The sequence below is a fragment of the Anomaloglossus baeobatrachus genome, chromosome 8 (assembly GCF_048569485.1).
Source record: "Anomaloglossus baeobatrachus isolate aAnoBae1 chromosome 8, aAnoBae1.hap1, whole genome shotgun sequence".
NCBI lineage: Eukaryota > Metazoa > Chordata > Amphibia > Anura > Aromobatidae > Anomaloglossus > Anomaloglossus baeobatrachus.
The window spans coordinates 215240759-215255828 of NC_134360.1; the positions used below are offsets into that span (position 1 = coordinate 215240759).

At 42.5% G+C, this 15070-nt stretch overlaps 1 protein-coding gene across 3 annotated transcripts in view; it reads right to left on the reverse strand.

Annotated features, from left to right (window-relative positions):
- Positions 1–15070, reverse strand: part of SEC16B (SEC16 homolog B, endoplasmic reticulum export factor) — a 276625-nt gene that overhangs the window by 252994 nt on the left and 8561 nt on the right. For 2 of the 3 annotated variants that reach the window (XR_012724949.1, XM_075320161.1), the window contains exons 2-3: positions 9802–9894; positions 6051–6362 (exon numbers count right to left, since the gene is read on the reverse strand). Coding sequence is in view for 2 of the 3 variants with exons in the window: in XM_075320161.1 (XP_075176276.1) it covers positions 6051–6346 (296 nt within the window). In the remaining variant the exon portion in view is untranslated. Of the gene's footprint in view, positions 1–6050; positions 6363–9771; positions 9895–15070 lie in introns of all 3 variants that reach the window. The other variant, XM_075320162.1, reaches the window with a different exon arrangement.

A 15070-nucleotide genomic window follows, 5' to 3' on the forward strand; every position in this document is an offset into this window, starting at 1 on the left:
GCTCCCCTCCGGCTGCAGAGGCACAAGTCTAACCTGATCATTATCCGCTGTTCAGAGATGGGGGCATAAACAAATCTTATATTGCTTCTCATTTTTGTCATTCTGGGGACTTATATGGCAGGTTCAGCTCACGTAATAGGGATGTGCTTAAAGGGAACCGGTCACATTGTACATGAAGTCCAGTCTGTGGGCAGCAGGGCAAAGAGGAGGAAAAGCCACGTACAAATGATATATTGGTTTGCTGGAAAAGAGTCAGTATTACTTGTATTTTCTTTGTTGAAATCCCTGATGTGTATGTAAACAGGTGGCACAGGGGGCACTGTAGTCCTGGTCAGGCGTCGGGCGACCCCCTGGACCCTGCTACAGGCAGACTGAGGGCCCAGCAGACGTGTGGGCTTCGTACACTTACTTGCCGTTATGAGGTAACCTCGTCTCTTCTTTCATCTGTACTTTTGGGAATAATCAGGAGATGACACAGACGGTTTCTTTTTTTCTCAACACAACTTTCGAAGATGGCAGAGTTTACATACAAGGTACATTCTTTCTCTTAAAGGGAACCTGTCACCACTTTTTTGGCGTATAAATTGCGGCCTCCACCACCGGGCTCTTATATACGGAATTCTAACATGCTGTATATAAGAGCCCAGGCCGCTGTGACAACATAAAAAACACTTTATAATACTCACCTAACGGTCGCTCGGTTGGCCATATAGGTGTCTCCGTTATCCGGTGCCGGCGCCACCTCTTTCGGCCATCTTCGTCCTCTTTCTGAAGCCTGGGTGCATGACGCGGCTACGTCATCCAGACTCGCCGGTCCTGCGCAGGCACACTACAATACTTTGATCTGCCCTGCTCAGGACCTGAATGCTGGCGAGTGTGGATGACGTTAGACCCGTAATGCACCGCGGCTAGAGAAGAAGGAGAACAAAGATGGCCAAAAGAGGCAGCGCCGACACCGGACAACGGAGACACCCATAAGGCCCACCGCGCAACCGTTAAGTAAGTATTATAAAGTGTTTTTTATGTTATACCCTCGACCTGGGCTCTTATATACAGCATGTTAGAATGTTAGAATGCTGTATATAAGAGCCCGGTGGCGGTGGCCGCAGCTTATAGGCCGAAAAAGTGGTGACAGGTTCCCATTAAATGGTTACTTTCAGTTTAATTTCTCTTTATACTGTATGTTACTTTCAGTTTCGTTTCTCTTTATATGTTACTTTCAGTTTAGTTTCTCTTTATGTCTCTTCCAGTGCCCTCTAGCACTACGCTGTACCCTTATGGCTGCCCTCTGTTACCAGCCGTCTCTCTCTCTCTGTCTCTCTCTCTCTCATCCTGGTGCCCGATGGAACTCGCAGAACCCCTTCGTCGACCAGCAGACCACCGACAACAGACCTGCTCGTAGGGGGGATCGGTCCACTGGTGACACCACACAACCTGCCCCTTAGCAGCCATCTCGTCTCTCCTAGAACACTTCCCTCCTCCCAGGTATCTAGTGCCCAAACTCCTTCCAGGGGTGAAACCTATATTTAGCCCCTGGTGCACCTGCAGTTATAATGCAGCCGAGTTACCCGGCCCTACTGCACTTCACCGGCCCTATGTATCTAGTAACCTCTCTAGCTCTGCTCTGCTATATCTGTGAACCACTCTGCCAACTCTGCATCTAACATTACACAGAAAACATATGGCCGTACATTAGAACCAACACAATACAATGCTATACTCTATTCCAGCCACTAGATGACCTCGGCGCACTCACTACATACTCATATAAGATAGCAGCATAAAATCTTCTAAATTACAAATAATAAGAACATTTCGGTCGGGGTCTTCAGGGAGAGGAATTCTTCACATACTTGGTCCTCTGACCACCTCCTTACATGTATGTGTAGGAGTCCAGTGGGCGGTTCTACTAAGTGATTGACAGCTGTCTGCATGCACAGTTATAGAGAAGACTGTCAATCACTGAATAGGACCGCCCACTGGACTAATATGTACAAAAGTCAAGAATCAGTAAGCGGGTCCTTCCCTCCGCCGCTGTCATGTGCATAGTCCTTTTCTGTCTCTTCATTTATCCTGAATAGTGTCAAGACCGATGTATCCACTAAACATCACCACTAAAATAAACCTACACAGGGAATGGGAGACAGACAGGGGAACATAGACAAAAGCGTATCAACAAACAGCAGGGTAGCAGCCAAACACCAAGGCTGCAGACAACTGGGCTCCAACAACTTCCAAATACATCCTCTATCCCCATTGGTTAGTTCAGAGTGATTTCTCTATAACCGGCATCATGTGATGGAACATGTGACTGTTTGAAGGGAATGGGAATGGTGATAAACCGGCTGCACCTGAGACTTGACTAGCTAGTAACTACCAGCAAGGAAAATGACATTAACCCTTGCTGCACCAACAGAAAGCAGCACATTTAAAATACCGTTTCACAGAGCAATGTGACACTCAGATCCCGAAGCTGTCACAAGTCCCTCAGGGACAGAAAGACACTCGTGACACAAAATCATTTTTACAATTGAGTTTCATTAAAAATGGTGCCCTTTTTGGCTTTAGAGACTCTACTTCTCTGCTCATTCAACTTTGATGTGGTCTATGGTCATTAATCACATAAGAGGCGCTCAGAAAAAGATAAGGGATCTAGAATTATAAACTCATTTGGTAAGATTATCAGAATGAGCTCACGGATGGAGTCTCAGTTAACTCATTCTGCAGCCAGCAATAGAAAGTATAGAACATAGGCTGCAGAGGGCAAGCAGTGCAAATTTTTAATGAAATCCAATTGCAAACATTATTTTTAGTCTAAATACATGCATTTAAAGTAAACAAAAATGTTCTCCAAAGGTCATGTATTTGGGGCTAAAAATCATGTTTACAATTGGGTTTCATTAAAAAAACTGCATTGTTTGGTTTTTACAGACAGAGTTTTTGCACATTCAACTTTGATGTGGTCTGTGAACATAAATCAGCTGAGAGGAGCTCAGAAAGAAACAGAAAAGTTATAAACTCTCAGCGTAAGCTCACTGACAGATTCTCAGTTAACTCATTCAGCAGCTAGTAATATGCTAATAATAATAATAAAGTATAATAAAGAATAAAAAGTATTCCACTTCATTACTTTTTTCCGTTACCCCCCCTTCCCCCCAAAAAAGGTATCAAGAATAAATGGAAAAAAATTCTGAATCTTAAATGTTAAAATTACCTGCGTTCTTAAAGACTTAAAATTCAATATTTTATATATATAAAATTCTGAAAATAATCCAAAAATAATGTAAAATGAAGCCGTCTCATCTCTCCTTATAAATAATGCAGATGGCTATTATCTGATTAATTAGGTGGGATCACGCTGCTAGAAGTCCCCAGAAATCGCCATGGGCTATAATGAGAATAAAGAAAATTCACTTTTGCCTGTAAATATAACGTCTCCGGAAATGTTAAAGATTATTCCCAAGAAAGAAATGTATCCCCTCCGCTCCATTTATTATCTGTGGGACTGTTGGACTCAGCCATTTCTGGCAGTCCTATAAGCAATGAATGAAGTGGAGGTCAAACACGTGCACCTCTGCTCCATTCAAGATGCGACTCTGTGGAGAATAAAGTCCCATTTTTGGGATCGCTGGGGTTCCCAAAAGCTGGTTTCCCCCATTGCAGGTCTTCAGCCTAGGATCCATGGTTTCAGCTGGAGAATCACAGAACTGCTTCAAGATTCATTAATTCTACCGGACTTCAACCTAGGACTCATGGTGTCGGGTGGAGGATCAAAGAAGTGTGTCAAGATTTATTAATTCTACCGGACTTCAGCCAAGGATCCACGGTTTTAGCTGGAGAATCACAGAACTGCTTCAAGATTAATTAATTCTACCGGACTTCAACCTGGGATCCATGGTGTCGGGTGGAGGATCAAAGAAGTGTGTCAAGATTTATTAATTCTACCGGACTTCAGCCAAGGATCCACGGTTTTAGCTGGAGAATCACAGAACTGCTTCAAGATTCATTAATTCTACCGGACTTCAACCTGGGATCCATGGTGTCGGGTGGAGGATCAAAGAAGTGTGTCAAGATTTATTAATTCTACCGGACTTCAGCCTGGGATCCACGGTTTCAGCTGGACAATCACAGAACTGCTTCAAGATTCATTAATTCTACTGGACTTCAGCGTAGGATCCACGGTTTTGGGTGGAGAATCACAGAACTATTTCAAGATTCATTAATTCTACTGGACTTCAGCGTAGGATCCACGGTTTCAGCTGGAGAATCACAGAACTGGTCCATGTGGTCAATCTGTAGACAACCAGGCCAGTGGATGAGCGCAAATGGCAAATAACCCTTTAAGAAATGCGGTATGTTCGTTGGAACCTGTCATGGTCAGATTGATGCTGTCACCTGAGACCACACTAATTTTATAAGTTAAAGTATATAATGAAACCCCATCAACTCCATTGCAATCAATGGGCATTATGTATTAAACGCATCTTCAATAAATGCATCAGAGTTTAGATAATTAAAATTGAACTCTGAAATTGCCAAGTACGTAGGTCATAAAATTCACGAAAAAAAGGGAAGACCTCCTGGCTTCTTGATAGAGTTAGCAAATCTCTAAATGTCTGGCAAAACTTTCCAAAAAGTAGTTTTTCCAGAAGTTTCTTGTGGTGGATGGTAGGATGCTATATAATGGGTGGGGAAGGTGGTTAACTGGGTGGCGAGGTGTGATGACTCAGCTTCTGGCCACTTGTGTGGGGGGTGAACTGTTCTTAATTAGGCCAGAAATATTGTTTCTTTGTTTGGTAAATCAAGAGAGGTTAGCCATTGTTTAATGTCAGACTGACTGGAGCTCTATTGTCTGTTAAATGTGGATTGCCTCAGCCCTTTTGACTAGATAATTCCGAGGAGAATTATGCAATTGAATTGAACAAGCAACCAATGAGAAAACAGCCATCTCCCACCAATCCTGTATGAAACAATACCCTGCAATGAAAACTGAGAGGTATAAAAAAAGCCTTGCTGCTGTCACCACATTCATTCTACAGGAATTCGGCCTAGGATCCACGGTTTCAGCTGGAGGATCACAGAACTGCTTCAAGATTCATTAATTCTACCGGACTTCAGCCTAGGATCCGCAGTTTCGGATGGAGGATCAAAGAGCTGCTTCAAAATTCATTAATTTTACCGGACTTCAGCCTAGGATCCACAGTTTCAGCTGGAGAATCACAGAACTGCTTCAAGATTCATTAATCTACCGGACTTCAGTCTATGATACACAGTTTCAGCTGGAGAATCACAGAACTGCTTCAAGATTCATTAATCTACAGGACTTCAGCCTAGGATCCACAGTTTCAGCTGGAGGATCAAAGAGCTGTTTCAAGATTCATTAATCTACCAGACTTCAGCCTAGGATCCACAGTTCAAGCTGGAGGATCACAGAACTGCTTCAAGATTCATTTATTCTACCGAACTTCAGCCTAGGATCCACGGTTTCAGCTGGAGGATCAAAGAGCTGTTTCAAGATTCATTAATCTACCGGACTTCAGATTAGGATCCACGGTTCCAGCTGGAGGATCACAGAACTTTTTCAAGATTCATTTATTCTACCCGATTTTAGCCTAGGATCCACGGTTCCAGCTAGAGGATCACAGCACTGATCCATGAGGTCAATCTGAAGACAGCCAGGCCAGTGAATAAGAGCACCAATTGACCCTTGTTTCTCCAAATGGCGGAAGGGCCTGGAGAGAGGGGAGCAGCTACTTTTAGCGCCAGGCCCCAATCATCCTACTAAAAAGTCGGCAGCTACAAAGTGAAAGCTGCAGCCTTCATCATCTGGCCATAAAGTCCTTCCTAAGATGGACAAACAGTGATCACCTGATGGCCAGGGTGACTTCTATCTTTGGGAGATAAACCCTTTAAAAAAACCTGACTTTCTATGAAAAATAAATAGATGAGAGTACCCTACTCTGGTGGTCATCCTGGTGTACTGCAACACATTTTTTGATATTTTGTTCTGAAAATGTACAGTACAATATAATGAAATGGGGAAAACTCACCGGGACAATGGCCGATATGCTTCACTTCTGTCATATACCTCAGCTCGGGATGCAGGCCTCCTGTAATCTATGTGTCTTGGCATGTTTGCTGGGTATTGAGAATAATAATCCATCCATGGGGCAGGCCATGCCTGAGGACCTCCTTGCACTGGATAGGGTGGGTAATATCCATAGCCGCTATCTCTGTAATGATGTGAAGGCGGAGGAGGTGGCGGATACATTCCTCTCCAGTGGCCCATACCTTCTGGTGGTCTTCTCGGAGGCTGGTTGGACCAATGGGGGGGCCCATGGTCCATTTCAACCTACTGTCACCTGTAAGTTCAAGCAGGTAATAAGTTAATATCATTCGCTTGCTCATTATCTTAGATCTCAAAGAGATTATCAAGGTTTAGAAAAACATGGCTGCTTTGTTGTCTGGTGTCAGTTATTGGAACTCAGCCCTATTGAGGTGAATGGAGCTGAGCTGCAATATTACACATAACTCATGGTCAATGCTAGCGCTGGTTCTGAAGCAAAGTAGCTACGTTCCTCTAATTATGGACAATCCCTTTAAATTAAAATATTGCATGAAATTCCTTAATCTTTATCTATAAACTGATTTTGGATGGATATACCGCGATGTAACAGCCACAAATACGGATCTATACGGAACTTACATCACGGCCAAAAGCGCCAAACACTCCCAGATTCATTATGCAGGTCTCCGCAATTATTCCGTTAATTAATTCTGAGATTTTTTTTATGTTTTTACTACTTTTTACACAGTAAAAACACTTAAAAAAAAAATATGAGCATTGTGTGTCACTATTCTGAGAGCCACAGCCTTTTAATTTTCCCGTCATTGTACACGTGAGCTTTGTTTGTTTTTTTACAAGTGAGCTTTCACTTTTATTGGTGCCTTTTTAAAGTCCCTAAAACGTTTTCTGCCTTTTTTATTAGAGTTTTTTACTAACCTACAAGGTGCGGGATAAATAATGTATTGTTTTTATGTTTTAATCGCTACCGGACGCAGTGATGTTTATTTTATTTTTTTTTTTTTACTGTTTATATTATGTTTATATTTTTATATAACAATGGAAAACATCTGATTGGAGTCAAACCCCCGTTGATCTGATATCTTAAAGTATATCCCATAACCAGAATCCTATCTCAATATGTAGTAGGCGATAGCAAAAACTGTGGAAAGAAAGCGCACATAGGGTTTTAACCGATAGATATAGGTGCAGGGAATAGGACAGGTACTCACCTGCTTCAGTTGTGACAGGCACAACTCCTTGTCAGCATGGAATAAATGAATACAAAAGTGGTCAGCTGCAGCCCCGATATTGCAACAGGATGGGGGATGATCAAAAAGAAATCGGGTTAAATGCTGCGCTAAAAACCACAATCCAAAGATATATCGTGAATTCCTTTTCTTTATTTTCACAGGTCAACGCGTTTCAAAGGCATCTCCACCTTCTTCATCAGGACAAAAGTCAGAAAGAAAGGAACAGATGCTGTTCCTTTCTTTCTGACTTTTGTCCTGATGAAGAAGGTGGAGATGCCTTTGAAACGCGTTGACCTGTGAAAATAAAGAAAAGGAATTCACGATATATCTTTGGATTGTGGTTTTTAGCGCAGCATTTAACCCGATTTCTTTTTGATCATCCCCCAATATGTAGTAGGCGTAATAATAATAATAATAATAATAATAATATTAGAAAACATCTCTAATTAGAAATGTAGTATAGTTCTCCTGATTTGCTATGTCACTAACCTCATGTGCAGGACATTGCAGCTTAGGTTACGACCATGAGCAACTAACTTTGACTATATGGGTGGTCGTAATCATTGATATCTAAGATACTGCAATGCCCTGCACATGAGGTAAGAGACATAATCTGGAGAACTATACTACATTTCTAATTGGAGGTATTTGCTATTATTATTATTATTATTATTATTAATAAAAAATAATAATAATATTACACCTACTACATATTGAGATAGGATATTGAAGATGGGAATAACCCTTTAATGAGGACCAACCAACAGGATTTTCATGTATAAACTAAAGCCAGTGCTATACTGGCGCTATCATGCTGATTCTATACATGCCTTTAGTTGTGAGATCGGATGTATAGTTTCTGAAATACAGGCAAGTAAAGTTTGTGAAATGCAGTAATATTTGATTGATAGCAGCTACAGAATATCTAATAGGTGGGTCGGGTTTTGCTAGTTATTCCCACCCCTGTCTGCCTGTCCTTTCCCCCTGTCCTTCCTTCCCCCCTGTCCTTCCTTCCCCTTGTCCTTCGTCCCCCCATCCTTCCTCCCCCCGTCCTTCCTCCACCTGTCCTTCCTCCCCCTGTCCTTCCTCTCCCTGTCCTTCCTCTCCCTGTCCTTCCTCTCCCTGTCCTTCCTCCCCCTGTCTTTCCTCCCCCCGTCCTTCCTCCCCCTGTCCTTCCTATCCCTGTCCTTCCTCCCCCCCGTCCTTCCTCCCCCTGTCCTTCTTCCCCCTGTCCTTCTTCTCCCCTGGCCTTCCTCCCCCAATCCTTCCTCCCCTTGTCCTTCCTCCCTCCCTCCTCTCCCTGTAATAACAGAGACAGTGGGGAGGAAGGACAGGCAGGCAGACAGGGGCGGGAATAACTACTAAAACCCGACCCACCTATTAGATATTCTATAGCTGTTATCAATCAAATAACAGTGCATTTCACAAACTTTACTTGCCTGTATTTCAGAAAGTATACATCCGATCTCACAACTAAAGGTATGTATAGAATCAGAATGATAGCGCCAGTATAGCACTGGCTTTAGTTTATACATGAAAATCCTGGTGGGTGGTCCTCTTTAAGGACAACTCCTTTAAGGATTACAGAGTGTAATATACAGAAGTGATTGATTATCCAGAGCAAAGACACTGTCTAGATAAGGGTTCTGAATGAACAGTCCATTACTTAAGACAGTAAAGTGTGCATACCTAATATCCATATTATAAGTTATCCGTATACCATCCGTATATCATTAGCTCCACAGGAATATAAAAATGGGGCCTTTACTTATCATCTATGATACAGTAATAATAAGGCATGCTATTCTGTAATCCAAGGCTCTAAATCTGAGCCTAAGGGTGGCTTTACACGCTTCGATATTTGTCCCGATATCGCTAGCATGCGACCTGCTCCCTTCATTTGTGCGAAACGGGCATATCACTGCCCGTCGCGCACAAAATCGCACAGCCCCGTCACACATACTTACCTGCTCGGCGACGTCGCTGTGACCGGCGTACCGCCTCCTTTCTAAGGGGGCGGTCCGTTCGGCGTCACCACGACGTCATTAAGCGGCCGCCCAATGAAAGCGGAGGGGCGGAGATGAGCGGGACGAACTTCCCGCCCATCTCCCTCCACATTGTGGCCGGCGGACGCAGGTAAGGAGATGTTCCTCATTCCTACGGGGGTCACACACAGCGATGTGCACTGCCGCAGGAACGAGGAACAATAACGGCAAAGCGATAATATCGATAATTGGGAGAAGACCCCCATGTCAACGAGGAGCGATTTTGGACGTTTTTGCAACTATCCAAAAATCGCTCCTTGGAGTCACACACTATGAGATCGCTACAGCGGCCGGATGTGCGTCACAAATTCCGTGACCCCAACGAGATCGCTGGAGCACAATCGTAGCGTGTAAAGGCCACTTTAGAGGTGCAACTAAAAATGCAAAAATAAAAATAGAGGATCATTACCTACAAAATCTAAATGCCGAAGATCCTCACCTGCGTCAGTCCGGACAGAGGAGGCCTGATTCTGATCCGTGCCAAAGTCCATCTGCCACATGAGCTCCGGAGCGTCATGGATTAGCTGCGAGTCTGTGTAATACAGACAAGAAATAATAAAGGGTCAAGGTACAGGCGTGTGATGACAAACCCGTTCAGCCAGCCTGTCTAAAAATACTACCGGGGAATCTCAGTGACGGGGCCGACATAGAAGAAACAGAGGACGTCACTGGGACCCTCCCAGGAACCGTCCGGCTCCGTCACAGGCCCAGCAAAACAAGGCGACAAACTGGAGGAAAAATGACTAAAGAATGGAAAGAATGAGAAAAGAAAGCGCAAACCTGCCTGTTATGCTTTATAATACCGCCATACCTAGTGATTGCAAGAAATATACAAATATATAAAATGCTCTATAATGCTACTATGTAAATAATAAAACTTTATAAGAAATTCAATGGATATCCCATCATTTAAAGGGAATCTGTCACCATTTTTTTCTCCCCATTTGAAAGCAGCATAATGTAGAGACAGAGACCCTGATTCCAGCGATGTGTCACTTACTGAGCTGTTTGCTGTCATTTTGATAAAATCAATGTTTTCTCTGCTGCAGATCTAGCAGTTATACAGAGCTCATTAATATGCTGGACTACCTGCAGCATGCCAAGTAGTCCTCTAATGATAATCTCCTGCTGATTAAACAATGATTTTATCAAAACTATATATAATAAAACTTTATAAAGGGCCGGAATGGCTTTTTCTTAGAAATTTAATGGATATCCCATCATTTAAAGGGAATCTGTCACCATTTTTTTCTCCCCCATTTGAAAGCAGCATAATGTAGAGACAGAGACCCTGATTCCAGCGATGTGTCACTTACTGAGCTGTTTGCTGTCATTTTGATAAAATCAATGTTTTCTCTGCTGCAGATCTAGCAGTTATACAGATCTCATGAATATGCTGGACTACCTGCAGCTTGCCAAGTAGTCCTCTAATGATAATCTCCTGCTGATTAAACAATGATTTTATCAAAACTATATATAATAAAACTTTATAAAGGGCCGGAATGGCTTTTTCTTAGAAATTTAATGGATATCCCATCATTTAAAGGGAATCTGTCACCATTTTTTTCTCCCCCATTTGAAAGCAGCATAATGTAGAGACAGAGACCCTGATTCCAGCGATGTGTCACTTACTGAGCTGTTTGCTGTCATTTTGATAAAATCAATGTTTTCTCTGCTGCAGATCTAGCAGTTATACAGAGCTCATTAATATGCTGGACTACCTGCAGCATGCCAAGTAGTCCTCTAATGATAATCTGCTGATTAAACAATGATTTTATCAAAACTATATATAATAAAACTTTATAAAGGGCCAGAATGGCTTTTTCTTAGAAATGTAATGGATATCCCATCATTTAAAGGGAATCTGTCACCGTTTTTTTTTCTCCCATTTGAGAGCAGCATAATGTAGAGACAGAGACTCTGATTGCAGCGATGTGTCACTTACTGGACTTTTTGTTGTCATTTTCATAAAATCAATGTTTTCTCTGCTGCAGATCTAGCAGTTATCATGAATATGCTGGACTGACTACCTGGCAGCACGCCAAGTAGTCCTCTAATTATAATCTACTGCTAATTAAACAGTGATTTTATCAAAACTATATATAATAAATCTTTATAAAGGGTCAGAATGGCTTTTCCTTAGAAATTCAATGGATATCCCATCATTTAAAGGGAATCTGTCACTGTTTTTTTTCTCCCCCATTTGAGAGAAGCATAATGTAGAGACAGAGACCCTGATTGCAGCGATGTGTCACTTACTGGGCTGATTGCTGTCATTTTCATAAAATCACTGTTTAATCCACAGTAGATTATCATTACAGGACTACTTGGCATGCTGCGGGTAGTCCAGTATATTCATCAGCTCTGTATAACTGCTAGATCTTCAGAAGAGAAAATATTGATTTTATCAAAATGACAGCAAACAGCTCAGTAAGTGACACATCGCTGGAATCAAGATCACTTACTGAGCTGTTTGTTGTCATTTTGATAAAATCAATGTTTTCTCTGCTGCAGATCTAGCAGTTATCATGAATATGCTGGACTACCAGCAGCACACCAAGTAGTCCTCTAATTATAATCTACTGCTGATTAAACAGTGATTTTATCAAAACTATATATAATAAAGCTTTATAAAGGGTCAGAATGGCTTTTCCTTAGAAATTCAATGGATATCCCATCATTTAAAGGGAATTTGTAACCGTTTTTTTCTCCTGCATCTAAGAGCAGCATAATGGAGAGACAGAGACCCTGATTCCAACAATGTGTCACTTACTGGGCTGATTCCTGTAGTTTTGATAAAATTACTGTTTAATCCACATAGATTATCATTAGAGGACTACTTGGTGTGCTGCAGGTAGTCCAGTATATTAATGAGCTCTGTAGAACTGCTAGATTTGCAGAAGAGAAAACATTGATTTTATCAAAATGACAGCAAACAGCCCAGTAAGTGACACATCGCTGGAATTAGGATCTCTTACTGAGCTGTTTGTTGTCATTTTCATAAAATCAATGTTTTCTCTGCTGCAGATCTAGAAGTTATCATGAATATGCTGGAATTAAAAGTGTCTAAATAATTAATGGAAAGAATGAATGAGAAAAGAAAGAGTATACTTGCCTGCCATACTTCATATTACCAACATCCCTAGTGATTGCTGGATGGCAAGAAATATGCAGATACCGTATATGAAATGCTTTATAGTGCATCTATACAGTGTGTCCACCCATATTCTGTTCACCACCATTAAACTGAGAACGGCAGCAGCTATAGGAATAGAAGTGGTGTCTAGGTATAGTAGAGTACCCATGCGCTACGCAATGAAACCACCTATAGCGCCACCTGGTGGAAAACAACGGAGTTAACATTTTTATTTAAAAAACGGAACGAGATAGAGAAAACAAGTGAATTACAAAGTTGCAGGGCATCATCAATTCAATACGAATCGACACCTTGCATACAGAAAAGCTATGATATGAAACCCATGACCCCCCCAAAAACAATGAAGGCTGGTCATGCATATGGCGTTCATTTAACTTTGATGCTCAAAGTGGCCCCCGTCAGCTGCAATGCACATTTGGACTCTGGACAGCATACTGTATCTTGCTGCACGTTGTGCAATATGGTAGGTGACACGTTTGCACGAGCATCTGTGATACGTCGCCGTAGGTCCTGCAATGTTGGCGGAGGGGGTCGCATACACCTGCTGTTTGATGTGACCTCACAGAAAGAAGTCCAATGGGGTCAGGTGAGCGTGGAGGCCACTCCACACAGCCACCATATCCAATGACTTGTAGGAAGGTCTCCATGAGGTATCGCTTCACGTCCGCAGCCTTGTGAGTTTTACATGTTCTAATCATAGCATTTCTGTATGCAAGGTGTGGATTCATATTGAATTGATGATGCCCTACAACTTTATAATTCACTTTTTTTCTCTATCTTGTTCCGTTTTTGAGATAAAAATGCTAACTCCGTTGTTTTCCACCAGGTGGCGCTATAGGTGGTTTCATTGCGTAGCGCATGGCTACTTTACTATACCTAGACACCACTTCTATGCCTATAGCTGCCGCCGTTCTCAAGTTAATGGCGGTGGACAGGATATGGGTGGACAAATGTATAATATCACTGACTATATTGGCTATTAAAATAGCATTTCAGCTCACCTGATAAAGTGCACAGTACAAAGCTCCATGGACAATCCAAAGGTACAAATAGTACCAGCACAATTCTATGAAAAAATAAATAAATTAATTAATTCAATGTAAAAATGCCTTTTTGCATTGAATACATTTATTTCTTTTTTTACGGAATAGTGCTGGTACTATTTCTACTTTTATATTGGCTATTAGTGTGACCCCAATGGGGAGACATAAGGAGAGCGGAATAATCTACAGTATATAAATAGGTTTTCTACGACCTTTTCAGAAAACATTATAAAAAGTAAGATACCAAAAATATTATATGATAAAAACACATAAGAGACAAAAAACACCCCACCAATGGAATTTTAGGTTCTGAATGGAGTTTAACAGGGACAAGTCCTACATCTGGGTAAAAGAAATGTAAAAAGCACATATAGTGTGGGAGGAATTAGGAGATATCAGCAGGGAAAAGGACGGGGGCATAATAGTGGATCCCAGATACAACATGAGCCAACAGTGCGGTGCTGCAGCTAAAAAGGCCAACAAAATTCTGGGATGTATCAAGACAAGCATTGAATCTAGATCAAAAGAGGTCATTATTCCCTATACTCTGCCCTGGTCAGACCCCACCTGCAATACTGTGGACAGTTCTGGGCCCCAATTCAAGAAAGACATCGATATATCGGAGCAAGTCCAGAGAGGAGCAACCAAGACGCTAGAAGGTCTGCAAACCATGTCCTATGAAGACCGGCTGAAAGAACTAGATAGAGGGCTGAGGGGAGACTTAATAGCGGTCTACAATTACCTGATGAAAAGTAGTCACACAGTGCAGAGGAAACCACCCAATTCTCATTAGCACAAGGACGTACAAAGAGCAATGGGATGAAACTAAAAAGAAGAAGATTCAGATTACACATTAGGAAGAAGTTTCTGATAGTGAGGGCAGTCAGAGAGTGGAACAGGCAACCATGGGAGGTAGTGAGGGCAGTCAGAGAGTGGAACAGGCAACCATGGGAGGTAGTGAGGGCAGTCAGAGAGTGGAACAGGCAACCATGGGAGGTAGTGAGGGCAGTCAGAGAGTGGAACAGGTGACTACGGGAGGTAGTGAGAACAGTCAGAGAGTGGAACAGGTGACTACGGGAGGTAGTGAGGGCAGTCAGAGAGTGGAACAGGCAACCATGGGAGGTAGTGAGGGCAGTCAGAGAGTGGAACAGGTGACTACGGGAGGTAGTGAGGGCAGTCAGAGAGTGCAACAGGTAACTACGGGAGGTAGTGAGGGCAGTCAGAGAGTGCAACAGGTAACTACGGGAGGCAGTGAGGGCAGTCAGAGAGTGGAACAGGTGACTACGGGAGGTAGTGAGGGCAGTCAGAGAGTGGAACAGGTGACTACGGGAGGTAGTGAGGGCAGTCAGAGAGTGGAACAGGTGACTACGGGAGGTAGTGAGGGCAGTCAGAGAGTGGAACAGGTGACTACGGGAGGTAGTGAGGACAGTCAGAGAGTGGAACAGGTGACTATAGGAGGTAGTGAGGGCAGTCAGAGAGTGGAACAGGTGACTACGGGAGGTAGTGAG